Raw genomic sequence first — 27818 nt, forward strand, 5'->3', positions numbered from 1 at the left:
TAAAGAACTTCATTTATCCCCACAAAGCCTGATGTCAGCAACTTTTACTCCCCTCCGCGCCTGACATTTAATAGGTCTTGTTTTGAATGGCAGCAAATCCGGCTTAGTAGTTAAATAAGGCAGGAGAGGAAGAGAGGGAACGGCATCGCCAAGAGCAGTCAGATCAGCCAAACCGCAGCGAGCGCGGGGCTGCTCCTCCCGCGCCTGCTGGGAGCTGCCTGCGAGCGGGAGCCTCACTGCGGGGCCGCCGGCACGGCTGCCCTGGGGACTCTCCCTCTGGCCCTGCCGTTTGCTCGCCCTGCTTCCACCCAGGGGTTTTGCTGCAAACCCTCGGCAACGAGACCTTTCCCAGGGCTTATCCGAGCCCCGCGTGGCCTCTGCCTTCACCCCGCGTGGGAGCGTTCCCACTAGATTTGAAAACCAGAAGGCGTTCACCCTATTCCCATCCCCATTTCTGCCTTTCGGTCCCAGAAGGGCAGTCCCAGCCTGCATTTTCCATAGCAAAGGCCCTTTCTGATGAGAAAAAGCCCCAGCGTTTCCCAATGGGTGTAGCTGGCTGCCGGGGTGATGACCAGGGGCCGTGGGAAAGCCTCCCCGTCCCTCTCCTCCCTATAAACCCCGCACGCTCCCAGACCCATCCGCGGCCAGGAGCTGCAGCGAGGGAGCCCAGCAGGACGCGGTGCGGGAGCTTCGGAAAGGTGCGAGAGATCTGTGCGGGGCCGGGCACGGGGTGGGCACTGCACCGAAATTACCCCCCAGGGACACTGGTGCCCAGGTGCCGTGAGCGGGGGCTTCTCCGCTGGCTCCGGAGCGCTGCCGGAGCACTCGGGAGGCTGCCAAGGCTCAGCTCTGCTCTGCATCCCCCTTATTTCCTCATGGGGCTCAGTGCCTCTCCTTGATATTTAAGCATCAACGCTGTTTGGGCAGAAATCGGGCAGGTTTTGACTGCGAGGAGAAGCTGTGAGCTCCAGCCCTCGTCACCCATCCCCGCTGCAGCACCGCCGCCCTGCGCGCCGCATCCCGCAGCCAAAGGGCAAGCCGGCTGGGGCAGCTTTCATTCCACCCAGCTGAAATCCGCTTGATGAAGGCAAAAGCATGCTCACGAGCAGGGGGGGAAGGCAGACACCCAGGCTAACGAAGATCCTTTCCCTCTGCAGGTGGCTGCTGGAACAGAAGGCACCTGGGAGGCTTTCCAAGGAGCGCGGCAGGGATGCCGGGGGGGATCCGGAGGTGCAGCGGGTGAGTCGGTGCCGGCAGCCCCGGCCCGGGCACTGTGGGGTTTCTGCCCCTGGTTCCGTATCTGGGGCAGGGAGGGAAGGCAGCAGCGTCATGCGGGGCCGGCCCGTGCAGGGCAGGGCGCAGGGACTCGAGATGGGAAATGAAGCCCAGCTCCTTACCTCCCGCGGTGGCACCGGAGGGGCCAGGCAGCGTGGCAGCAGCTCGCCTCTTCTGCGGGAAAGACGAGTATTTTTGAGCCTGTGCACTTACAGTAAATGAAACTGGGTCTGTAATATCAGGGCCACGTGATGAGCACTTTTGGTAACTTGGCTCCTGCTCGAGCAAGAGGAGAGGAAAACCCCAGGGAGCGGCGGGGCGGAGGCAGGAGGTGCTGCGCCTCTCCAGGCAGGCACAGATGAGTCAGCAAGCTCGGCTCCACAGGGCACCCGTGGTCACACTTGTGGTCCTGGCCATGGCCGTGGTCATCCCTCGGTGCTGGCCCCACCGTGATGCTCTCCCTTCTGCTTCCTCTGAGAGCTGTGCTGCTGCTGCTCTGGGCGCTGTGCAGATTTTGGGGCTGAAAGTGCTGTTTTGCGATGAGCTCGGCTTCTTCCTATGCCCCTATCCCCCCGTGTCCCTGCAGCTGAGCCAGCCCCGTGTCCAGCCACAGAGGGCAAGCGAGGATTTTGAGCACGGCACTTGCTAATCACAGCATCCCTGAGCGAACCACAAAAGCCACTTTGAGCCTGAGCGAGCGGTTGCATTGTGCTGACAAAAGGGGCGAGGGCAGCGCAGAGCCACTGCCTGCTCCTCTGGGGTTGTCGATGGGATGGTGGGGAAGGGAAGGGAAGGGAAAAGGGAAAAGGGAAAAGGGAAAAGGGAAAAGGGAAAAGGGAAAAGGGAAGGTGCAGCTCAGGCTGGGAGCCCCCAGCTAGGTTTCCCACACCTGAGCCACGCCATAGCCCCGGGGCTATCCTGCAGGTTGGCAATGCTGTGCACCCTCCAAAATGAGGATTTCTTGGGAATTTTAGCCTGCAGGGAAGTAAAATAAATCCTCTGCATTAGATCAAAGCTGGGTATTTTGGAAATCAACTTCCTGCTGCCCTGGGGCTGCGGCGGGGCATCAGGGAGTGACAGGGATGAGGACGTGTGCCTGGACCAGAGGTGGAAAAAACAGGAACTGCTTCTTCACGAGAATTTAAAGTGAAATCAGTTTAAAGAACTGAGACAGGCCAAAGGGTCGCAGCGAGGCAGGGCTGCTGGCAGCTCGCGCAATTTCTCATCACCCAGCACCGGTTACAGGCAGAGGCTTCACTGACATCCATCTGTCCTTCTGCAGTTTTTTGGGTGAAAGGGAAGTGGATTTGGGCCAGAACTGGAGCTCTGATTGTCACCGCTTCAGGCAGACTCCCTGCCCCGCCACCTCCCCAAACAAGCACCAGGGTGCAACTGTGCAATGCCCACATGGAAGGAGCAGGGGAAGGAAAGCTCCATGCTGGGTTTTTTGCCCCAGGCGCGGCCCAGCACCTCCTGCACCCGCCGACTCTTCGCTGCTGCTCCCCGGGTGTTATCCTGAACGTTTTTGGCTGTCGTCATCAAGGGCTCAGCCGGGAGGAGGCCACTCGCCTCCGGCTTTGAGATTTGTGCTGAGCTGAGGCAACGCGAGCCAGGCTCGGCTCTGTCAGATTGCCCGGGAGATAGGGAAGCTGGAGGAGGAATCGCAACTCTTTTGTAACCCAGGGCACAGGAGCACGCGGGCGCCCCTTCGGCACGGGGCTTTGCCCCAAGGCATTGCCCCTGCTCCGCCTGCGGGCCAGCAGCACCCCGGGGCCCTTCAGCTTGGGGGATTTTATTTTAGAGCTTTAAATTTGCCATTTGGGACAAAATCCCAGAAGGAAGCCGGCTCCTGATGTGCGTGCGCAGCGGGGCGGGAGCGCTCCCGAGCCTTACAACGAGGTGGGACTTGTCCCTGGCTGCTGTTGCAATGGCTAAATATTTTTTCCCACCTGTGACAGCAGATCTCATAGCTATATTTTCAAAACTCGAGTTCACCGACCACAGTGACAGATTTTACGGTCTGGCATGTAGGAACGTCAGTAATCTCACTCCCGTGTGGAGTATTTGTTTTTCAATGTTATAAAACTCCCATTTGCGGTAAGGAGCTCCCCCGCTGCTACCGGGCTCTCCTCCTGCCTTGGAAACCGGGTGCCTGCTGCTGGAAACAGCAGCCCCCCGAGCTGCCCTGGCCCGTCTGGAGAGGGGATGGGTGCATTTAAACGAAAGTGCTGAGCCTCTGGCGACAGAGAGGTGCTCGCCACAGGGGAGCACGATTTCTGTTCGCAGGCTGGGACTTCTCAGCGATTTCTGGCAGAGCGCAGAGCGCGCGGTTCTCCTTCTGCCTCGCGTGCTGACCACAGCCTTAGGCAGCGAGAAGAAATGTAACTTTCACACGCCGCCGGGTCGCCCGCCCCGCATGACAAGGAATTCCCAAAGCATGACACTGAGTTAATGGCACGGCGCTGCAAAACCCCAATATCGCTTCTGTTACTTTCGTTATCACTCGCGAAATGAAGTGGCGCACGGCAGCGATGCGCAGTGATTCAGCACAGCCCTGCCAGCGCCCGCTGCTCAGCCTCCTGCCCCGTCCTCCAGGCAGGAGAGGGCATGGGGGGGCCCCAAACCCCCTGGTTTGGCTTCTCCCTGGGGCCTTTTTTTGCCTTTTTATGACCTTAGGTTGTGGAAGCTGTTTGATGTGGTGTGCTGAAGTGAATTATTGCCGTGGCTTTCTGATATCTGTATTTGCTGATACATTTATTTTCTGATATATACCATGTCCAATCCATACATTTTCTGATACACACATTTTCTGATACATATACTTTGTGATACATCGATTATTAACTAGTGAAGGAATGCTGTGGACACCTCTCTGGATGCATTGTTCTGGTAGCCCTCACTTGTACCAGGCTGTCAGATTTTTATTTTTATTTTTATTTTTATTTTTATTTTTATTTTTATTTTATTTTTATTTTTATTTTTATTTTTATTTTTATTTTTATTTTTATTTTTATTTTTATAATTCCCCAGAGCAGGCCTGTTTTTGCCTGACCAGGGATCTTCAAATAAGGGGCAGAATTTTGTGTGCATGGAAGAAACGTGCACCAGCAGCGTCGGTGTGAGCCTCTCTCACCCACTCCTGCTTGGGGCTGTGCTCAGCCTCTTGGTGGAGGTTTTTTCCATCTGTTTGCAGGATGGTTGGTGACTCAAAGTTCAGTCAACCTGCTTTTCACGTGTGGCTGGGCACTGGGGGAGCGATGCTCATAGCGGTTTCTTGCTGCTCTCAGCAAGGTCTCCAGGTCCGTAATGGCTTCGGGCACCTGGGCATTACCCTCCCAACCCACGAGGACGGACGAGGAGTCTGCAGGGTGGGTCCAGGCTCGTGTGGTCGCACCCAAACACCCTTTTGATGCCTTGCTTGGGGCATCAGCCGCACAAGGACCTGGGAGCAGGTTTTGCTGTTTGCCCCAGGATGCCAAGCTGCTGCTTTGGAAGCCCACTGAGAGCAGGGGGTGCTCGGGCTCGCCGTGGCTGTCTCTGTTTCCATGTCTCCTCACCAGTGCTTCTCCAGCCCCATGCCACTTTGCCGCTCCAGCCGCCCGCGAGCTTTCAGTGTTTTCACAGAATACTTTGCTTTCGTGTTTAAGAGGCTGGAGCGACTCCAAAGCAAACATTGCTAACCCAGAGATAAACAATCCGTGTTGTATAAAAGGCAGCAACCTTTTTCTTCCCCGAACTGCGGCGCTCAGCCCGGGTGAGCTGTGCTTTCCACCAGCAGCCCAGCAAAGCCTGAGAAGCAGCGGCCTCAGCGCAGTGCCAACTGCGGAGCGGCCCTCAGCCACATGCACATCCGTCCCTTGGAGCTACAAGCAAATATTTCCTCCACCAACCTCTCCACCCCATCAGTTTTTTTGTTAGCAAAGTCAACAGCTCAGGATTCCTTGATCCAAGACCCTCGGCCAGTGTCCCAAAATCTGTGCTCCTCTCAGGCCCTGTGGCTGTGCCAAAAAGCCCCTGTGACCTCCTGGGGCTGCACAGAAAGTTGTTTTCTTTCTGGGTGCCCAGAATAAAAGCACTATATTAACCAATGGTGCCCAAAGACTCACCATTTGTCCTTGTGTCATTGGCCAGGGGATGATTTGCAGATGAGAACGTGAGCATGGGAAGTTTGCTCGGCACGAGCTGGTTGCCTGCAGCTGTGCTTGCACACAGCGGCAGTGCCCCCTTCCAAGAGGCTGCGGTGACCCAGCGTGGTGGCCAAAATGGGGCTGAAGACATCACTGGGGGAGCCATGGACAGCTTGCCATGATAATTTTTTGCTAGCAGCATTGCTACCATGAAATTATAATAATAAACCGTAGAAATGGGCAATGAGCACTGTTCTCTCTGGCAGGAGTGGTGTGTAGCTTCCAACATACGAGGCAGCAGCAGAAGTGCTTAGGGTGGGCTACTTGGAAGGAGCTGGAGCAGGGCAGGGGCGTCCCACAGGGGGGCAATGGCTCTGCATGCTGGCCCCCTGCCCCTTGCCTGGCCCCTGCCTGTGAGGCTCTGCTGCAAAATGGAGAAGCCGGGGAGCCCTCGGCACAGCCCCACTCCCGGCACCGGCCCCAGCGCAGCACCGAGCTGCTCTATAATGGGATGTGGTTTGACCCCAAGTGGGAGGGTTTAGCCTTATATACCATTTATTTGCATACCCTTGTCTGAAATGAGTGTTTCAGGACAGTTTACTGGGGCTCGGTATCCCAAACACCCACCAGAACAAAACCTGCCGCCGGGCCGTTTTCAGACAGGGCGGCGAGGCGGTGTCTGGCTGTGTTATCGCCGCGCACATCTCGCTGGCTCAGATGCAGACGTGCCGTGCCCTCCAACGCAGAGGCGTTCACAGGGCTCTCGCCGCAGGGCCGCCCCCTCCCTGGCCCCCACACTTTGGGTGCAGCGCCGCGGGGTGCGCCGGTGTCGCCTGCATCCCAGCCAGCACCCAGAGCGTGCCAGGGGCAGCGGGAGCACGGCCGCAGGCGAGGATGCACACGGTGCCGAGCGCAGGGACACTGCTGTTCCTCCGCAAGGTTTTCAGCCGATTTTTTTTTTGTTTCCTAAAAGAGTTTTGTAAATTGTTTATCAGCCTGGTGATAGGTGCTCTGTATGCATAAATATCCATGTGTGTATTTTTATAGGTATTTACATGAAATGAGGACGTGCACGTGCCATCAGTGGAGCGCACGTAACGCTGGGCGGCAAGGCAAGGCTGACGCGTGCCGCCAGCACAGGGGCTAATCCCTGCCATAAACTTGTGCTCTGAAAGCGTGTTTTTTTTCACTGTCTGTGTACTCGAGATCTCAAACGATTTCAGAATGACTCAGAAACAAGGGAACAGGCTTTGCTGAAAGAAAGCACTGGGCTGGAAACGCTGCTGCTGGGGTGGATGGGGCAGGGAGCTGGCTCCTCCTGAAAACAGCACGGAGGTGGTGAACACCAAGGCAGGGGTGACTTTCGCAACCCCATGGACAGAATAGGCTCCAGTTTGCCTTTCTGTCTGCATTTTGTTGTCTGTGCCTGGCTTTTTTGGGGGGACGGAATTTAAGGAGAACAGCACAGCCACCTTATCTGGGGCAGCGCATGCCCTGCAGGTAATTTCTCACCCCAGTGATGGTCCCTGCTTGCCAAAAAGCTGTGCCCGCAGGGAGGTGGGGAGGGCAGCCAAAAGCCATCCCAGGTCTGGGGCTGCCATGCTGGCTGAGCCTCTCCAATTGTCAGAGACCTCGCAAACAGCCTCCCTGCCTCTTCTCAGTGCGGCCAAAGGTGTTTAAAATATATATATTTTTATGTAAATACACGTCGTAAAACCACAAGATGTTTCTCAGTTTTGTTTTCAGCTGGCTTTGATGATACGATTGGCATCTCAGCCGTGCGGCGATGCTCAGGGCGCGTGGCCACCACACGTACCGGGGGGAATATTTCACAAAACGCCCCGCGCCACCCCACAGAGCTGGGGACGTTATTTCCTATGCAGTTGGTGGCTGGGATTTCCCACTCACCCCCGCAGGCTGCTCCCTTGCTGGGGGCACAGCAAACTACACTTTTTCTGCTCTCCAATCTCCAATTCCACTCGAGGCATCGCAGCAGTGAATAGCCCCCAAAATGTTGTTGCAGTTCCTGTTTGTTATTTTTTTTCAGCTTAATTGTTGTAGAGGCAGTTACTAAACCCCCATGGAAGTCCCAGTGTGATTTTCCTGGCAGGTTTCATTTTCAAGGCAGATGCTTACGACTCTTGCCAGGCTTGCAGGTAGGAGAGCAGCAGCAGCCCGATTCCTCTCCTCCCAGGCACAGCCACCACGTTGTGCAAATTACCAAAGAGCCAAATGAGCTCAATCCCAAGCCCGGGCTCTTTCGTTTTTCCCCGTTCTCCTTTTGCCCTGCCGCCCGCGTAGCAGTCAAACAGCAGCAGAGCCATTCGCCCACTGCTGCCCAGAAATGCTGTAAATTACTGTCTGAAATAGTCCAAAATTCTGGTTTCCTCAAATGTGGTCAGCTGTGCAGTAAAAGCTTTTTGTGTAGCCCACTTTCAGGGGAGTCTTGGTGTTTCACTCTTTCCACATGAGTCAAACTAAAATGATTTTGCAAACCTCCCCAGGTTCGTGCCCTCCCTTGCTGAGCGGCAAATATTAGTGCGGCTGACGGGCTGCTCGACCGCGCGGCGAAGAAATGGATGAGTCAAAATACACCGTTATCGAACCCTGCCCGTTTTAGCTGCGTTTCGGCTCCCTTCTTTACACAATCACGTGTGGAGCACTTTGCTCTAACAGCAGGCTGCTCTCCGGCTCTGGCAGGGGGATGAAAATAGCGGGGTGGAAATCAGCCTGCAGCTCGGCATCCAGCCCTCGGCACCCAGGTGCTGCTGCCACTGCCGTGCTGCCGTGCTGCGTGGAGCGGCCGCCGGCACCAGCCCTGCTCCAGGCCGGGGCCAGAGGGGCGAAACACGGGGAGGGTCCCCTGCCATGCGTCTGGTCATCCCGTAGGGGCGATAAATAGAGGAAGAATCGCTCTCAAACGCGGCGTGCTGCGCTTTGTCACAGGAAGTGCAGACAGCGCCGGGAGACCCGTGGCAGGCTTATTTTCTCTAAATTTTGGCGCACAAAAGCCCTCAGGAGGGTGCCCACCGGGGGCCCTGGTACAACCTGGGGGTGCCGGGGGTGCAAAGATGCTGATGGGGCTTCGGGGGGCTGTGGGCTCAGGGTGGGCACGGCGGCGGCGGCGGGGTCCCCCCGCGGGCCCCCCCGGGGGTGCAGACGTGCACCGTGCCTCGCGGCCGAGGGGCCGAAATTGTGTCCATCGCCCCGAGGCCAGCTGCTGCCGCTGCTGCCAGCCCTTTCGGGGAAACCGTTGTGGGCTTGTGCAACGGCGAGGCAGCAGCAGCGGCAGCAGGGCCAGGAAGGGGAGCGGGGTTTCGCGATGTGTCATGCCCCCGGCCCGCTGCGGGCGGCTTCGTGGAAAAACCCAGGAGATCAGCAGCCGTTTGGGGGACGGGGACAGCTGGGAATCCGGCCCCTCACTTCCCTCCCCAGCGGCCGTGCTTGGCGTGGCCACGCGCCCTTCCCACCTGGGGAAAAGGCGTTCGTTGTGCCGCGACCCCAAAATGGCAGCACCGAGCCCCCACTCGGCGCCAGCCCACGGTGGCCTGGGTGGGTGCCAGGCCTCGAGCCCCGCGCAGCGCGCTCGGCTGCTGAAACCCGGCCCTCCCTGGCGAGACTTTCATTTTATTTTTAAATACCTTGATTCTGCGGTATTAATTTGCTTTTTGGTTTCGATATTAATATCAAATACGCGCCAGGTCGGCGGCGTTTGTTTTCGGTGGTAAATAAGCGCTCAAGTGATTTAATCCACGTGGCACTGGCACGGTGAGGGCCTGGGGGGCTCAGCGCGGCCTCGCAGATGGACAGGGGCACCCAAACACCCTCCCGAGTCTCCGCAAGACCCCATCGGCCACGTGGGATAGGGCTGCCGCACGTTTTGGGGGGAAAATGCCAGAAATGGGCACTGTGCCAGATATGCCCATGCCATGCCGGCCAGAGGGGCCGATGCGCGGGGCTGGAGCTGCCCATGGGCCACTGGCCCCCTACAGAGGGGGAATTCAGCCAAAGGATGATTTGGGGGTTAAATCTGCCCTTTTTCTCGTTGCGCTGTGGCTGGCCTCGCACTGTATTTGCCACTGTACTGTAGCTGAAAGGTTGCAAACAGTTTTGGGAACAAGATGTCTGCCTAAAGCATGACAGAATTGGCCACAAATTGCAGATGAGACTGATAACAAAAGCCAACAACATAAAATATGTAGAAAAACAACACGTTAAAGGCTACAAGACCACTGAAGGGCTTTTTTGTGTGTTCTTTAACCAGGTCTCTAGCGATGGAAGTAAAAACACATGAAAAGATAAAAAGAAAAAAAAAAAAAACTTTTTTTTTCTTTCTTTCTTTTTTTTTTTTTTTTCCTTTCAGAAAACAATCAGCTTCTCCCTCTTTAAAACCTTGCAAACGAAGTGGCCACATGGCATGGACAGGGCAGCAGTGCCAGGGGCTGTGAGCCTCTTCCCTGCGGCCTTGGGCTCTGCCACTGATTTTGGAGGAGGCTGCAGCCAGCAATGTCAGTTTTTCGTGATATTTCTTCAGCAAACCTCTGCATTGGGCTGTTTTTGGGTGCAATGGTGGTTTTTGGGGGGGCAGCTGCGAGGCCGTTTTCTCTCCACATAAGCCTGAATCTATCACCAACATTTTCATAGCGAACGTAATCCTTTCGGCCCCGTAGAACAAGGGGGAAAAACAAAACCTCGGCCGGCTCGGTGCTGAGATGCAGGAGGGTTTTTCGCATGAAACACGGTGCGTTGTCTCACAGCAAAGGGAAAAACAGGCTGCAGCTACCTGCTGGAGGGGAGTTTCCTTTGTTTTAATAAATCAGGCTGAGCTCAGAAATTAGGATGAGGTTTTTGTTTTTGTTCTACTTATTTAATCTTTGTTTTTATAAATAAATACAAATAACTCAAACTGAAACTTGATGGCTTTGGTGATAATAAAAGAGCAGCCCTGGGGAAATTTTCTTCATTAACATGTTCTTTCACAGCCCACACTCGGGTTTCGGTAGGAAAACTGCTTAACCTTTTCAGCAGCAGCAGCAAACGCCTTTTGAAGTCCAAACACACTGAAACACCAGGTTCACGACTCAAAGCTGGCTGTGCATTGCCAGGGTTTGGCTCTGTTTTGGGTTTGCGAGGAGAGCAGAAACCCTGCCGCCTCTCCCCAGCACTCCACACACCTGCAGCTCCCACATCCCTGGAGCAGGATATTTGCCTTTTTGCCATTTTCTGTAAGAAAACAGGGCTGAGGGAAACCAAATCTGCTGTCCGCATGCAGCCCCACATTGTGTTGCCTGATTTCTGTGTCTGTCTCCATTTCCCTGCTGTCCCTGCCTGTTGATATGCATGTGGTTGGGATGCAGGCAAGCAGAGCATCACCCTGGGGCCAGGTTTGTGTTTTGTTCTTCCAGACCCTGCTTAGAGCATGCAGGAGCTGGTGTCTCCACCCCATGTTTGATTTTTGGGGAGCTGACTGGATGCCTGGCACCCTTGCCTCTTGCCTTGCTTGCTTTGGGTGCAGCCAGCCCCATGCTGGGAGCAGAGTCCTTGTCCCCAGCCACCTTCCCCCTTTTCCCATGCCACCTCTTTGCCCTGAGCAGGAGAGAGCATCAAAAGCACAGTTGTTGTTTTTTTAATGTCTTTTTTTTCTTTTTCTTTTTTTTTTTTTTTTTAATTGGGGTGGGGGGGGGGGGCAGATCTGTGCTCTACTAGCTCCCTTACACCATACTAGTTTTTAGTATTTGCAGCTCACTTCCTGTATGAGGTTAGTTTGTTTATCATAAAAGCCTATTTTTAAACCCATTTCTGCCAATAAGTAATTTGAATGCTGATGCTCACTCGTAGCGTTCCCTGGCCAGCCAAGGGCTCGGCAACTGCCTCAAGCCCCAGGCATACAGTGGTGGCACTCAGTGGCTTTTCTTGGGAGATGCGCCCAAGGAGATGCCCCAAGTGCACCCATTAGAGCCATCAGCCCAGCTCATGTGGTCAGGAGGGGGCTTTATCCCCAGATTGTTCTTTAAAGCTAGTTTTAGAGAGATCAGGGCAGCGGATCTCTCCCCATCACCTGCGAGGCCCCATCAGCCATGGCACCACCCAAATCACACGGACAAGGGTAGACCCAGCTGTAATAGTGGTATGTGCTGAGATTAGAAACCCACTTTTCGTTTGGAAGGATGTGTGGAAACGCATCCCTCCGCTTGCATTTTTGCAGCCCTCTCCTTGCCGAGATGCTGAGACGCCTCCTCATGACCCAGAGCTGGGCCAGGCATCCCACGGGAACTGGGAGGACGTGTGCTGCCAGTTTCTGGTTTATGAAAAAAAAAAAAAAAAAAAAAGGCAAAAACTCCATACTTTTTTTTCACCTTCCTCCAGACTGAACCCAGCACTGCTGCAGCTGTGCAAACCGGAGCCAATTAGAGCAGCACCGACAGTGCTGGTGCACGGCGGGGGAAGCGGCATCTTTCTGCCCGGTGTGTTGCCCCCTTCGGGAACTGACATTGTGCCACCTTCAAACATTTCCTCCCTAATTAAAATGATGTCTTTGTCAAAAAGTTCCCATTCGGCGGATGATGTCGCGAATAACATTGAGACAAAGCGTGGTTTAATTAACTCCAGCCACATGGCCAAGCAACGAAGGCTCCCCCGTGCCCTCCCGACAAAATTAAAATATGAGCCCATCAAAATGCTGGCCAAGGGGAAACCCCCCGCCCCATTCCTTCTGCACTGGTGGGATTTATCTGCCTGCAGGCCAAAGCTGCTGGGGGATTTTGGCTTGGGACAGGGCTGCCAGGGTAGGGAGAGCAGGCTGCATCTGGCATGCCTGACCCAGGTGGCTTTTGTGCTTTGGGGCTGGCATTGGGAGTGGCGGGAGTCTGGCAGCAGATGAAAATTGGCTTTTTTTACACCGTAAAGACACGTCCACACAGCTCTGCCCGCACTGCTGCCAGGGTGCGAGAGCCTGGGAAGCCCTGCCAGTGGCCAGAGCCCTGTGCTGCCCTCCAGAGCGAGGTGAAACCGCCCAGGTCGAACATCCTAGAACCCTCCAGAAATGTAAGAAACCCACTGGAAACAGTGAGCTTTGTTGCAGTATGAAAATCAGATGCAAAGCTTGGTGGGTATTTTTAGCTGTTTAAGGCTGAACAGGTGTTTGAAAGGTCAGAGGCGAGTCATTGGAAAAAAATATAGTGAGAGCATGGCAGGATGGCTCTGCCGCTCCCCTGGTGCTGGATGGCCCCAGGGCCTTCCAGCCGTGCTTTAGAGGGGATGGAGCTTGGGGCCTGCTTTGTCTGTGGCCCTGCAGCACCTCAGGGATGCTCAGAGCAGTGCTGTGTGCCCCCATGGGCTGCCTTTGGAAATGGACACTTGACTTAATGGGTTCATTTTTTAAAAAGAATGAGATTAATCCCACGTGAAAGTCCCACACAAATCCATAGTGAAGCAGTCACTCTTTATTAAAACGGAGCACCTTGATTTAATAGTGCTGGGGTGCGGGCAGGAGGAGCCCTCCCTCCTGCCCATCGCTGCGGGTGGCTTTCGGTGGCCATTCTCCATCTCGCTGCCTCCCATCAAGTTTAGAAAGGCTCCTTCCAGGTACCACAGCTCACTGCGAGCCTCAGAGTGGAAACCATCAGATTTAAAAGTCTCCAGTAAACAAGCCTAGGTACATTTCCAGTAGGTTCAGCTGACAGGGGCAGATGCACATGCAACCGTGAGCCATTTGTTTGGCTTCTTCCATGATCGAATTGTGTGTTGTTGTTTTTTTTTTTCCCTTTTCAAGGAATAAAGGAAGTTTGTCATCACCCAAACAGAGATAAAGTTGCCGGTGGTTTTAATTCGTTACTCAAGCAAACCTTTCAGGCCACAGGAAGAAAGGGCCTCTCCCGGGGCAGGACCTGGTGATGTGTCTTTGGTGGACCCGGGACCTGGCCAACTGGGACCTGGCCAACTGGGACCAGCCATGGCCAACCTGGACGTGGCCATGGCCAAGCCGGGCCATGAGCACCCTGAGCTGGCTGTAGCTGCAGGAAGGCACTGCCTGGTATTCTCGCCGTGCTGCCGAGGTGCGTTTCTCTCCCCTGCTGTCTCGCCGAGATCACGGGGTTCAGGCAGGCACCTTGCAAAATGAGTCACAGCAAAAACAAAGGGAGAACAGCCCGTGGGACAACCTGCCTGCACAGGCCACTCTGGCACTGCTCCAGCTCCAGCTCAAGGACGAGCCCCTGTTGTTTGTCACAAAAGCGCTGTTTCATTTTTTCCCCCCAAAACATGAGGCAGGACGTCCATCCCACACACCGTGTTGCCCAGCGGGCTGCTACGTCGGGTGACCAGAGAGCACCGAGGGCTTCAAACCCTCCTGGATGGCTCAGGGCTCTCCCCGAAGCCTCAGGATCCTAAAATCCCAGTGCCACCGCGCTTCTAACGGGACAGAAAACCCCTGTGCAGCATGGGGCTGGCAGCTGGCATGGCCTCGTCTGGGCAGTATGGCCTTTTCTTTGAGCTAAGGCCCCGAAATAGCACCTGAAACCTATAAACTTCCCTTTCGGGAACTTCTGTAATTTGAAACACGCACAAGAAAAAAAAAAATAATCCAGAATTTTTTTGTTAAGTTGTTTGTCGAGGGGGACTTTTATTTTTTTTAATACATTTCAGCAGGAGGTAGTGGCTCTCACAGGGAGCAGGTTTTGGGGCACTTTTCCCTCTGATTTTTTTATTTTCCCTCTTTCTTCCTTCCTTTTTGCTGTCCTGTCCCCAGCTGATGCTTTGGAGGTGAAGGTGGGCGAGCATGGTCGGGATTTATCCACCAAAAAATTGGAAGTGGTGGCCAGCATCACGGTCTGCTCAGCAGAGGCTCCCCAGCGGTGGGCACCGAGCGTTTGGCAGCGCTGTGAGAAAAGGGCAATGCTTAAAGTCTGCCTCCCAAGCACACAGCTTGGGGATCTTTTATTTATGGGAGAGCAGAAAAAGTGTAATGCACTTTAGGACTTTGGCGAGCCAAAAAAAGGAGAAAAATAACGGGGAGCAGCAACATCTTCTAAAGCAACTCCTCCTCGAGCGCTGGGTACAAATCGGGGCGCGCGCGTGGAGCTGTGTGTGCATGGAAAGGGATGCGAGGCTCCTCGTTTCTGCCATTCCCTGCTGCACGTCCACCTTTCCTGCTTCGTTTCACAAGCTTCACCATCACCCCGTATCTGCTCCTTTTGTGCTGAGAGCCCCATGTGAGCGATCACAGCAAAATAATTGCTCCAAACCGCGCCTGATGCTATCAGTTATCTGCCATCTATTATCTGTGGTGAAATAAAGGCAAAAAGAGCAAGCGCCACGGGTACGCGATGCAGGACCCAACCCCTCGCCCTCTTTCGCCATCGCTGACCCTGAGGCGGATCCGGCCCTAAAACATTGGGGAGGGCTCTGAACTGGGGGCAGGAGGGGGCTGGGGAAGTCGTTTTCACTCGCAGGTTTTGATTCAAATTTAAAACAAAAATACAAAATTTAAAGTAATAGCTAAAAAAAAATCTGAGAACTCAGATGGGAATCCTAAACAGTGTCTCAAGAAAGAGCTTGCCTTGCAAAACCCTATTAAATTAATTAACCAACTAAATCAATCACAGGCTAGCTCTCCTCATTTGCAGGCATTTAAAATCACCAAGAATTTCCTCGCAAAGGGTTTTTGAAGAAAATAGCTTAATTTAACAGATGCAGTACAGCACCAGGACGTTGAAAGCATCTCAGACCAGAACAAAGCCTCCCCACAAGCCTGGAGCAGCCTGCCGCCACACCTTAGGGGGAATTGGTGATAAAATGGCAATTACCTGTGTCATCGTCACCCTCCCCCCCAGCTGATATGAAAATCCCCAAAGAAAGCAGCACTCATGACAAATAGTTGAAAGTTTTATTCATATAAAATTCATATTATAGAACATAAAAGATTGCATCTTAAAAAAAAAAAAAAAAAAAAAAAAAAAAAAAAAAAGATCTGCAATTATTTACAGCAGTATTGCACAAGTAAAGTGGCAATTACCCTGTCCAAAATTCATCAGTGCAAAACACAAGTAAGCCAGGGAAATTGCAATAAAAATGCTACATATGCTGGGTCCTATGAAATGAGTTAGTAATTAATCAGGACATCAGCGTGCACTCCCATTGTACCTGATGCTAAATCTGGTCCAAGGATCATGGCTGAAACAGAGGAAAACGTGGTTTGAAAAGGGACTGAGAAAACTCATGGAGGTGGAGAAGCCAAACTGTCACTGAATGTCACTAATGCTGACATCTTGTATGTGCCTAAATCACTAGGGAAAGTGGCACTTAGGCACTTAAAACCAACAAATCTGTTGTCCTACAGAGTGGTGGCTGCACTGAAACCAGCAGGCAGTGCTGGGAGGTCGATCACTCGCATGGTCCATACACACCAGAGACCTGGGGCCAGGGAGGGGCGAGACACAACCTGTGGAGGAACTTAAATAAGCAGAAAATAAATATGCAACCTTTCTGCAAGTTACAGCATTATGGAACAGTAGAGTGCATTAATTACACAGGGAAAATTTAAAAAAAAAAAAAAAGGAAAAAAAAAAAGAAAAAGAAAATCTACAGTATTTACCAAGTTCAACTCTAAAAAAAAGTTTAGAAAAAACAGGATTTTTTTTTTTGCTTACTTATAAGCTGTACAAAACTTACACGAGAAAGGAAAGGGACTACATTGCACACAGATATTTGGCTCAGATGATGAAAATAATACGGTGTCCTACTCTAATAAATATTTGGGTATTTACAGTTACCAGAAGAGGAGAAGCGTAACACATGGTGCGAGACCATCCAGCAAATCTGGTTTCTCCACAACCACAGAAAACTTCATTGAATTGTTTTGGCAGAACAGAGCACAGGCTACAGAGGCTTAAAATGACCCCCCCACCAAAAAAAAAAAAAAAATCCATCATCAAACACAGCTAAAACGAGTTTAATCACTATTTAAAAACACCTTTTTCAGAAATTTTATTTTATTTAAAAAAACAACCCCCACAAGCTTACAGGGGGGTGAAGCTTGTTATTTTCAGGGGGCTGCTTTTTCCTCTGTCTACCTTCTTTCCTCCATCTACCTTCTGGCCAGGAAGGCTTGCAGGGAAGAAGCCCAAGCCAGCGGGTGCCGACACCTCGGCTTCTCCCCCATGGACTCATGGAGTTTTTCCATGGCACAGGGCCGGGAGGATGGGGTAAAGTGCTGGGCGCCGGCCGCAATTCTTTGGTGTGCTCCACGGGACATGCTCAGGGCAGCGCAGCCTCCAGCCCAGCCAGGGTCGGTGGGCATGGCAGCTGCTCGCTCTCCACAAGTGCAGAGGTTCCCCCTCTAAAATACTCTTCTCGTCATCCCTGCAGCCGAGGCCATCTCCCACACGAGATGCTTGTCTTGCAGGACCAGAAAAAAAATAAAATACTAAAATTGCTCCATAATCCTTCCAACGAGTGCAATCAGGGGCACGCAGCCACCAATGGGTCATTGCCTACCAGCCAGTGCATAGAGGTCAGATTGTACAGCTCTTCCAGCATGGAAACACTGATCTTCACACAATGGCACTCAGAACAGCTTCTCCTGACATATATATTGCAACATAGTAGGAAAAAAAATGCTATCGTGGGACTGGGTTTGCTTTTTCTTCTACAGTGCTGGTGAAACCAGAACTAACTGCAGCATTTGGAAGGTGATTTTAGGACCATCTACACCAGCCAGAGGGAAGAGGACAGCTTTGAAGGCAAGAGAAGTATGTTTGTGCATAGATACGCGAGCAGTCGGAGCAACTGCACGCCCCAAAAGCGCCTGCTGTGCAGAAGCATCCCGCGTGAGATGAACCAGAGATGGTGGTGGGGCCTCCACGGGCAGGGACACAGATCCTGCTGCTGCTGGTGGCCTCCTGGGCCTCTCATAGAGCTTCCTGAGCCACACGGGATGGTCTACAGCTGGGAGAGGAGACAGGGCATTGTCCTGAGGCAACAAACACCCGCTGAGGTCTTCCCAGGTGGAAGGAAGAGACCTGGCATGTGGAGAAGACCTTCCCGAGGCAGTCGGTGGGGAGCAGACCCAACGCTCCACGTCGAGCAAGTCAATGATAGGTTGGTGACACCTTAACAGCAGGCACATGCAAGTCCGTGTCCTGCAGCACTGCCATGGCCCTTCTTCCAGCTGGATCCCCTCACAGGAGCCTTCGGGGTCTTCATCTCCATGCCCGTACCTGGCTGGCTTCTCCCTTCTTCGTCCTGGTCCTGTCTGAACAGAAGATCCCAGAAAACATCCAACGTGCCACAAACCCTCCTGGGTTTAACAGCAACACACTAACCATGCCTTAAAGCAGTTCCTGGAGTCAAGCAGCAGGACCTGTCTCTGGGTGCAAAACTGCAGTGTTTTGGGAACTGTTCCAACCTGCCTCCAAGAATGGTTTATTGCTGAATTACTCAGTCACCGTTATATATTATAATATACAATACAGAAGCATTTTCACACATCTTATAGAAAGAATTTCTAAAAAAAGGCAACCTGGTGGATTGTTTTTTGTTTGGTTGGTTGGTTGGTTGTGGTATTTTGGACCCTGGGAATCTGACAGCTAAGTCTTGAAATTCAGAATTTAAAAAAAATTATATATAAAAACAATCAGTCAGCAGGAAATAGGCTATTTGCATGATGCAAATGAATTTAGATTTGGGGTAGCATTAGGTATTTACAGGTAAGAGAAGTGCTGATTGAAATCCCTCTGCCCTTCTTCCCTCCTCATCCTCTTTGGCAGCGCAGTGGCTGCAGCACAAACTAAGGCAGCTCTGCAAATCAGCTGGCTCCGCTGTTTTTTTGGGAATATCCAAGAAGAGCTGATAAGTTCCTGGAAGCGATGATGGAACAGGAGTCGACCATCATTGAGTATTTTCCAAGTCCTTTTTAAAAAAGAAAGATTTTTTTAAAAAAAATTGAGAGAAACACAGTAAACACCACTCTCAGATAAAATCCAGCTTTGGGGAGTCCCGGCAGGTCCGTGTGGGAAATTCACCCTCATCCAGCCATCGTGCGTCCCGGTGGGGAGGGCGGCTTCGAAGTGCCAGGCTCTGGCGCCAGCTCTTCTTCATCTTTTTTCTTTTTTTTTGGAAGAAGTCATCAAGTCCCAGCGCCCCGTGCCACATGGCGTCACTGCATCCTCCAGATGAGGCGGATGATATAATGCAGGAGACGCAGAATAATGACCTGGGGGTTTCCCACGTGGTTATCCAAGAAACCCTAGAAGGAAAACAGGGTAAAAAAAGTGACTTTAATTCCCAACTGCACAGCCCCCACGAGACAAACACCTCCTGCAACACTGCCTGGACGCGGGAAAGGTGGAGGTAGACGTGGCACCTTCCTTGCCAGTCTTCTCCCCACAGTGCTGCTGCAACTACAGGGGGTCTGCATTTACCAACTGAGCTTGTTTCAAGAAGTTTAATACAGACGAGACTCCAAAATTTGTTAGAAGTGGTGGTCGAAACCAAGACGATTTGAATTTTGCATTTTGCTGAACCCTAGTGAATATTTTTTGAAGCAAACAAAACAGTGGCATGAAAAACTGCATGGGAGCCTGCCCTGACAGGCAACCACAGAGGGAAAGGAGGAAAAGACAGACCCAGTTCAATGCCATCAAGTGCTTTACTGCTAGAGAAGCCACTGCTGACACCCCATCTGTGCACCAAACCAAGGTGAAGCCAAAACTGCTGCAAAAAGACTATGCGCCCATGCCCACCCTCTGGGACTGCTCCTGCCCACACTGAACTTAAATTGAACCAGTTCTGCGAAAGTCAACTTAAAATTTCTTCTGAGCAGGGACAATAAAACACAAACAGGGCAAATACCCCCCGATGCTTTGGAGCGGGGCTGAGCAGGCACTTCTCAGCTCCTGCAAACGAAACCTGGAAACAGAGATTTCACACGCTCAATATCAAGCACTTTAAGTAAACCCAGCTACCTTCCATGTTTTCTTCCAATAAAAAGCTTTATAATACTCAGAGGGCCGAAGCTGCCTGTTCCCATGCACATTTGCCTCACAGGCTCAATGGGGACATGGCACTGTCCCCCTCCACGTGGGAAGCGTGTAACGCTGCCGGGGGGCTGAAACGTGGCAAACAAGCAGTAAGCCCTGCTACAAGAGGCAGGGAGGTAATAATAAGAAATTTAAAAAAAAAAGGAGAAAGTAAGGACCCCCAGCAGGAAGAGCAGCACCAGCAGGTCCCTGCTGATGGTGGCAGCTTTCCACAGGTTCAGCCATGAGGGCTCCAGGCGAGCGCTTCTCCTTGGAGCAAGTTTTTCTTCATTATTTCACAGCAGCAATCAGCACAGAGCATTGGATTTTTGAGCTTTTTGCCTTTTTCAAGCATTGAAACAGAAGCCTCAGTGTCACCACCGCTCCTTCTCTGTGCTGTCAGAAAGCGGTGCAGTTTGGGCTATATTTAGTGCAGCAAAACCATGTCCGTACATGCCCTGAAGAGAGAAATCACGCTGTTTACACCGATATGCAAACTTTTCTCTCTGGCACGGGGCCGTGACGCACGCCGAGCACACTCGTCACCTGCAGAGGATGCTTCAGCACCCTCGAGCTGGGAGGAGAGAGGGCAAATGGCACAGCTTTTGGCATGCCACATGTCCTCCGTGTAACAAAAGCCTCGGTGTGGAGCTGTGTGGCAGCAGAGCACTGTGGCCGCTGCTGTTTGCTCAATCTGCCAGCAAGGACAAGGAGGGGGTTGATGCTGAACTGCCAGCTTCCCACTCGTTTTGCCCTGGGGGGACAAAACAAAAGAGGGCTGCTTTTAGGGACCCCTGCACTCCTCCCGGGTGCAGGCCGGGGCAGAGCAGCAGTGCAGACCCGTCCAACAGCCCCGACCTGTCTGGCAAGAGCTGTTTTGGCACCGCTCTTAGTTCCCCATTTCTACCCTCGCCGCGGCTCTGCGCTCAAAGGGCAAACCCGAACAAGTTGGGCTGCGCCCACCGCGAGGCGGGGACGAGGACGAGGACAGGGACATGGGCTACAATCCTCCTGTTCCTCCCTTCCCAGGTGCTGTGCCACTGATCCAGTCCCACATGTGCAAGTTTATTCCTCAACAGCACGCTGTTTGCAGCGGGAAAAGACAGCGTTTCAGGGAGCAATAGCCAGGCACAGTGGGAACAATAAATCCACAGCAATTACTTAAATGCTCTGCAAGCCGCTTGTTTCTGGATGCAATAGACAACAGGAATTCATCAGATTGTAATTAAGCCCGCGGGAGGCGATGCTACTTTGTCCTTGCCACCAGAGAACAGGGGAATGCTGCATTCCCCTGTGGACCTGCGCAGCCCTCATCCGCATGCATGGCAGCAAGGGAAAATGAGAGCAAATCCACAGGGAAGGCTGCTGACTCCAAAGCAGGGGGGTAAAAAAAAAAGCATAAATTCAAAAGAATTAGCATGACAGGTGACTCGATGCAGGGGAGCACTGGGATGGGTAACCACAAGCAACCAGGACGCCGCAGGAGCTGTTGCAGAGCACCCGAGCTACAGACACGAAGGAACTACTCAGTGCTCTCAACCCAGCCAGGCAGCAATAGGCACAGCCCGTAGCACATCCTTCTGATGTTATTACAGGCATTCGGTGTTTTTAGGGTCACGCATGACAAGCCATACTAATGTCATCTAACAAGCCAAACGTGGCCCTGTTTCAGTTCTTTCCCCAGATGAGCGGGTTGGATGCTCTGCTGGGAACCACTGCAGGAGCGCAGCTGAAGGAAACCCTCTGCCACGCAGCAGGTCACAGAACACGCTCAGGTGAGTACAAACCACGCAGGATGCATTTCTCACATCACCCACAGAGTCACATCAAGCATGGGCTTGCAACAGAGCAGCCTAGCATGGCAGAAAAGTGGGAGCATTCAGAAAGAAAGTGATGTACAAGTTGCAAGCAAGGCAGTGCTGAAAGGCTGTGGAGAAGGTGCCGGACTGCAGCAGCTTGGTGCCCATTTTGGGGGAGCGTTTCTGCCTGAAGGCAGCTGTTGTACAGACCCTGGACGTGGTGAGGAAATGCTGCGGGGGTGACTCACGAGCTGGGGAGGATGGATAAAGATCCGGGTAGTCAGCATGTCGTCACCAACGCCTCTACTTCTGACTCTTCTTCCCACAGACGAGGAAAAGGAAGAGTAGATGGACTGGAAATCACATGTACGAACACGCAGCCATGAGAGATGTACAACAGGCAAGTTACTGGCTAACGTTCTTCTGAAAACTACTGTTACTTCATCTCTCTTGGTGCTGGCTTGTTTCTTATTTGTATTAGTGCCACCCATTTTTGTTGCAACACTAAAGGTGAGACTTCACAATCTTATAAACACATGCTTTTTGAAGGAGCTCCTGTTGGCGATTGCTTATAAGCTATCAGACAGGTTCATCCCTGTCTGCGACCAGGACACACATGATCCTCTGCAGCAGCAATGTGGGCACTGGACAAGCTGGGAAGCTGTGCTGGCTCCCAGCACGTTTCCCTTAAAACACCAGCGCTGGAACCCAACAGTGCCAGCCTCCCAGCACGGCTCCTTTTGATGCTGTCCCAAAACCATACCTCAACTTTACTTGCTTCAACTTTTAGATGTCTTTTTCCCTCGTCACCATCAGGTTTGGTCCTAACCCAGCAGCAGACCATGCTTTGCTGGCTCTTGGTACTGGGAACAAAGCTGCGATAACTGAAAGTCTCCGGTCCCAACTCGCTGGTGACTCTGAGTGCGTTTAATGACACTGCAACAGCGGACAACTCCGCAGCGCAGGCAGCACGCCCCTGCACCCGGGTGAATGCAACCACCCGCGCATCCTTTTCTACATTTGAGTGAACGAAACACTTGCCGCAGAGCTAGTTTCCAGATATGATTAAGCTTTTCCCTTTTAGAGACTAAGTGTAAAGAAATGGAAAGTAAAAATAAGAAAATTACCCTTCTTGGACAATAGGAGGCATTGAATTCATCTCCAATGCGCCGCAGCTCCTGTGCAATCCATATTTCTGGCTGTATTTCTTCTGCTAGCGAGTGAGACCGCCACCTGGAAGCTGCACAGAACAAAAACAAGCATTTGAAACAGATGAACACGAGGGAAAAAAAACAAAACAACATCAACAAATACTCTATTAAACCCAGAAAGAGTGCAACTGTGACTTGATGTGTACGAAGTGTATTGTAGACAGGTTTTAATTCCATACTGGTTGTCCATTATTATTAGGCTTTTATTTATTAATTTATTATAGGCTTCCTATTGGAGCGCTTCCTGTGGCACATCCAAGCACTGGTTCCTTCTTAAACAAGGAGGAAAAGCTGAGGAAAACAGAGCTGCTGCTCTTCAATTTCTTTCCCTAGCAAAACCTTATGCCCCCCCTTTCTAAACCTAATGATTTCTTGCAGGCAGCGCAGCAACTTCTTCTGAAACCTTAAAAAAAACTCTGTCTTGATAGTTTAATCTAATTCTCACATTTCTTCTCCAAACAGTTCTGAGGCATCCAGCAAGAAAAGGAAAACAATTATTTTTGTCTTGCTAAGAAGAAAGCCACAACTGGAGAAACTGCACTTTGAGCAAACTCGTGGACTTTTCAGCTCCCCAACAGGACTGGAAGGCTCTTCACTTCAATTTTTACGTTCCAGCTCTTCAGCAGAAAATAAACCAGGCGCAAGAAAACGGCACTGGCTAATAAAAGAAAAAAAGAGCTAATACATCAATTACACTGAACTGTACAGAACCAACCCCTTTAGTCTCCATTTTGAGAAGTTTCTGAACATGTGATAAAACAGCGCAAAATGCCCCAAATATTTGAGGGGGAAAGAAGCAGCCTTTGACCCAGGCGAGCCCTGGTGCAGCACCTGTGCCACCTCTGCCCCCTCCTGCCACGAGAAGCTCAGATTTGAGAAAGAAATGCAGCCTTAAGAGGAAAAAAAAAAAAAAAGAAAGAAAAAAAAAACCTACCCCAAAAAAACAGCACACAAAACAAAACAGAGCATTTCACAAACTTGGCACGAAAGCTTAAAAGGACTCACAAGGGAATACAAATAGCTTCCAATCTCAAAATATTCAAAGGATTAGTAGGGCAGTTAAAAAAAATTAAAAAAATAAATAAAAAATTAAATAAGAAGTCTGGCTCCGACCTGACTGGAAAATTTATTTCTGAGCCAAGCTGACACTGCTTGGCTTGGGGAGCTGTTTTGTTTTCACACTGTAGTAGCGCAGGAGCGGTGCCCGCTGCCTTCCCGGGGACGGCCCCGTGCTATTTATTTCCCAAGCTGCTGAATGAAAGGTGGCAAAGCCTCGGCGCTCCGGGAAGGCACACGCGGGATCCGGGCCTGTCTGAAACACCGCTGGCACGAAGCAGTCCCGGCGTGGCTCTCCCGCTCGCTCCATCGGTCCTGCCCCGGCATCACACCGCCGCAAGGGCACGGTGGCTGAGAGTGAAATCGGGCTGAGGTTTTCAGAAAGGACTTTCTGCGGCACTGCCGGATCGCAATATCAAAAGCGTCCAGTCATAATCGGTTGCAGAAACAGTCAGAGGAACTTTCAGAGCGTGCTCGGGGTGGCCACAGTCATACTGGGAGCTGACGCCGCCTGACGCGAGGGGAGGCGGCCCCGGGCCTCAGCCCGTCCGCGCGTGGTGGCTCCTCCAGCGCTTCGCCTCATGGAGGCCAAGGGACCAAACGACTGCCCAACAGCTCCGTGGGCCCTAATTGCCCTATTAAAGCAGATGCCATGAAGGGAGAGTGGCAATGTCTCCCACACCCCCCCCCGGTAAACATGCAAAAGCTTCTGAAGGCCAGGAGGTCTGTGAGAAGCTTCCCTGGCCAGTGCCGCCAGCCAGGCGGGACAGGGCAGCCTGGCAGGGCAATGTTGCTGTGTCCATGTTTAAAACCCAAACCACGTCCACCTTTGGGGTTGCGTAATTCAAATCCCCTTCAGGAAAAGCCCGTAAAACACAGGAAAACAACGTTGGATGAAACACCAGGTCAGGCACGCAGAGCTCCACCGCACCACTGAGGCAGAGTGTGAGCAACACCCAGCCCACACCGCGCCAGCACGAACACACACACACCTCCAGCTTCTCGGTTTAAGGTTTCCCCGTTAAATTCACCTCTCCTGCTGATGGAGGATTTCCCCCCGTCACGCTAGACTGACATGAAAGCACCCCTTTCCCTTTCCACCTCTCACTCGAGGCCTCACGTCAGGGCTCAGCGAGGGCTCTACTCACAGCAGCCGGGGGTTTGCTCTTCTCACACGCTGCTGGAGAGCACAAAACAGGTTCACCCACAAGCAGTGAGAAGTTCACACTCCTCTCCCTTCTCTTGGAGAGTAGGAAAGCACATCAAGATCCCAACAGCACAGGGAAGTCTCATTTACAGAGCACCTGCTCCAAACACATCCAGTAAACCACGTACAAAACCCAGGCGCGCACCTCCTGCTCCTTCAGACAGAGCTGCCCTTTGGGAGAGCAGCGAGCAAAGCAATCCGCTCCCATTGAGAGCCAAAGACTCGAAATATCAGCCTAGGATTCCTACGGCACCACCAAACAGCTGGGTTCTGGTCTCGGGTGACGTTATTTTGAGCACTCCCATGGGCAGGCCATCCCCATGCATGCCACTGCCCTTCTTTGCCACACTTTTTAAAGAAAAGCAGGCTTCTTCTCCTTCTGTTTCCTCCTCCGTATCTCCCCCGCTGCCCTGCCATGCAGTCTCCAGCATCATCTCTTTTGCTCACCACCACAGCTCCTCCTCCTCTCCTCCTCGAGAGCACCCTTCCCAGAACAGCACACCAGCACTGCGCATCAGGGTGCTCCCCGCCTCCCACCCAAGAACATCTCCACCTCACACCCACCCACCCTGTTTCTCACACACGGTTTTGACCATTTCACACGCAAGAACACGACACCAACGCAAAATCTCCTGAATCTTGAAAGCAGCCTTCACCACAGCAAACCAAGAGAGTCTCGGGCAGAGCTGCAAACGCAGCCCTTGCAATAGCTTGCCACGCAAAAGTCCCCTTCTCCTGCTGCTGCAAACACAAACCCATCGCTCCACACTGAAACTTCCACCCTGCCTCCTCCCTCCTGACTCCTAAAGGAGCCACAAAAACAGCAGGCTGCTTTGGGGGCAGCGGGCACCCATCGCCCACATGTGTCCCCACTGCTCAGTCGGCATCTCCACTAAGACATGCACACAGAAACTCAGCACGAAGTCCCTCTGCTTGCTTCCCTCCAGGGGGATAGAGGGATTTCCTCACACCACGTGGGAATCTGACGGCACGCACCCGGCAGAGGCAGAAGCGCGCAGATCAAGCGCTGGCAATAACCACCCCGTGTCCTCGCCCACCATGCAGAGCCCGTCCCCACGCCCTGGTCACAGCTGGGGGCCTGCAGCCCCTCCCCGGGAATAAAACAGCCCCGTGCCTCCAGCTTCACAGGGTCTGAAAGTAGCCAAGGGTCCCTTGTACACAGCTCAAGTATTTTCCACTGCCTTGTGGCTGTTTAGGATGATGCCCCTAGCAACAATAACAGAACAAAGGCTGGAGTAAAAGCTGTGTCTCGATAACTTTCGCTGAGCTCTCTGTATGGATGTGAAAAAGCCAGAGCTCAGAAAAATCAGGGCAAACTTCAACCTCTTCCTGCAGTACCAGAAAAAAAAGCTATTTGCTGCTTCAAAACCACCCGCGCCTCCATGCTGCACAACTCCAGCATCCTTGTCTGGCGGTGCCACGTGTGTTTGCTACACAAGGTTGTGAAACTTGCATTAAGCTGTAATTACAGCAATAATGTCAGAAAATCTTTCCTAAGGGCATGTTACAGTAAGCACTCTGCAGCTGTAACCACAGCCATTAACCATGAAAAAGAAAAAAAAAAAAACAAAAAAAAAAACAGATGTTTTGATCGCGTAAAGCTTGGAGCCGGCGTTTGTTATTCCCCAGGAAGCGCTACCTGCCCCGCTCCGTGGGAACGCGCCCACCTCCCTCGGGTCTCGCCGGGCGGAAGCCCAAAGGTTTCCTCCGCTGCCGGCGGGGAATTAATCACGGGGAGGAAAAGCAGCGCGCCGCGGGAGCCGGGCTGCGGCTCTGCCGCTAGAGGCTTCCACTGCCGCTTACCTGGCGAGCCGCGGGTAAACAGCCGCCCGCCACCGCGCCGCTGCCAAGCGCCCACTGCGGTTTCACCGAAACGAGCGGGAGCAGCGCGCCCATGGCACCTCCGACCCCGCGCCGGGTGCCGAGGGAGTTGGAAGAGGAAGCAGAAAAAGCAAAGCCAAGGCGGGGACGCGAGGAGCAGCAGCACGCCTCGCCCTGCGTGCCCTCACCCCTCGCGGGAAGCGACGCGGGGCCGGAGCGCGGCCAAGCCCGAGCCAAGGCGTGCCCGGAGCGCCGGCCTCGCGCCGCCGACACCTCGCGGGCTGGCAGCGAGCGGCACGCGGTGTGTGCAGCCCCCCGGCTGGGTCACTCACCCATGGCGCTCAGGTAGTGGCTGACGGCCTGGCAGGGCGGGCTGGGGGTCTGCGTGGCCTTGTCGCAGCTCATGGGCGCGGGGCTGCGCTCGGCCTCGAAGGAGAAGTAGCCGCTGGAGGAGCGCGACAGCAGCGGCGACCTCCGCACGAAGATGAAGAGCGGCGAGCGGGTGGCGAACGGGCCGGGGCTGGCGGGCGGCGGCTGAGCCCGCGGCGGGCTGCAGGGAGAGACGGGCCGGGCGGCGGCCGACGACGACGACGGCGAGGAGGAGGACGAGGAGGAGGAGAAGGAGGACGAGGAGAAGGAGGCGGCCGCGGGGAGGCCGGGCAGGGCGGCGGGGGCTCCGGGCCTCAGCTGCGCCGCCGGGCCCGGCCCCTCGGCCGGGGGCAGCCGCCCAGCCTGGCGGCCGCGCTGCGCCTTCGCCTCGGGGGGCTGCTTGGCCATCGGGCTGCGCGGCGCCTGCGGGCGGAGCGCGGTGAGCGGCGGGCGGCCGGGGCTGCCCCCGCCCCTTCCTCCTCCTCCTCCTCCTCCTCCTCCTCCTCCTCCTGCTGCTGCTGCTGCCGCCCTCCTCCCCGCCTCCTCCTCCTCCCCCTCCCCGCCTCCCCGCCCGGCCCCATTGTTCTGCCCGCAGTACCCGCGCAGCCCCCCCGCCCTCCGCAGCCTGTCCCCCCCCCCCTCCTTCTTCTCCTTCCTCCCTCCCTCCTTCCCCTCCTCCTCCTCCTCCCCCCCCAACTCCTTTCTCCTTCCCCCGTCCCGTCCCGTCCCGTCCCCGCTCACGGTGCTCCCGCCGCGCTCGGGGCTGCCGCTGCCCGCCCCTCCCGTCCCGTCCCGTCCCCGCCCCGTGTTTACCAGCGCCGCCAGCGCCGCCCCCGGCCCCTCCCGCTCACCTCCGCTGCCCTCCCGCGGGCGGGAACGCGCAGCCCCCCCCCCCACACACACACCCCCCCCCCAGC

General features: G+C 53.6%; 1 protein-coding gene and 1 long non-coding RNA gene across 2 annotated transcripts; one reads left to right on the forward strand and one right to left on the reverse strand.

Moving 5' to 3' along the window:
- Window positions 1-258: 258 nt before the first annotated feature.
- Window positions 259-23358, forward strand: LOC140001978 (uncharacterized). Its single transcript, XR_011807812.1, has 5 exons — window positions 259-698; window positions 1158-1239; window positions 21090-21192; window positions 21545-21616; window positions 22890-23358. It is a non-coding gene; the product is annotated as an uncharacterized lncRNA (long non-coding RNA).
- BCL2L11 (BCL2 like 11) lies at window positions 15456-27731 on the reverse strand. The gene is made up of 4 exons (XM_038175926.2): window positions 27643-27731; window positions 26865-27324; window positions 22344-22456; window positions 15456-18645 (listed from the first exon to the last, which is right to left on the reverse strand). Exons 2-4 carry the CDS (start codon window positions 27307-27309, stop codon window positions 18556-18558), a joined length of 648 nt encoding a protein of 215 aa, XP_038031854.1. The 5' UTR covers window positions 27310-27324; window positions 27643-27731; the 3' UTR covers window positions 15456-18555.
- Window positions 27732-27818: the final 87 nt, after the last annotated feature.

This window comes from Anas platyrhynchos, chromosome 3 (assembly GCF_047663525.1).
Source record: "Anas platyrhynchos isolate ZD024472 breed Pekin duck chromosome 3, IASCAAS_PekinDuck_T2T, whole genome shotgun sequence".
NCBI lineage: Eukaryota > Metazoa > Chordata > Aves > Anseriformes > Anatidae > Anas > Anas platyrhynchos.

Excerpts from the sequence above, each read along its gene's own strand:
- BCL2L11 (XM_038175926.2), bottom strand. The coding sequence starts at position 27,309 with ATGGCCAAGCAGCCCCCCGAGGCGAAGGCGCAGCGCGGCCGCCAGGCT. Across the intron at positions 22,457-26,864 it reads CCACTACCTGAGCGCCATGG|CTTCCAGGTGGCGGTCTCAC; the intron begins GTGAGTGACCCA and ends TGTTCTGTGCAG. Across the intron at positions 18,646-22,343 it reads CCTCCTATTGTCCAAGAAGG|GGTTTCTTGGATAACCACGT; the intron begins GTAATTTTCTTA and ends TTTTCCTTCTAG.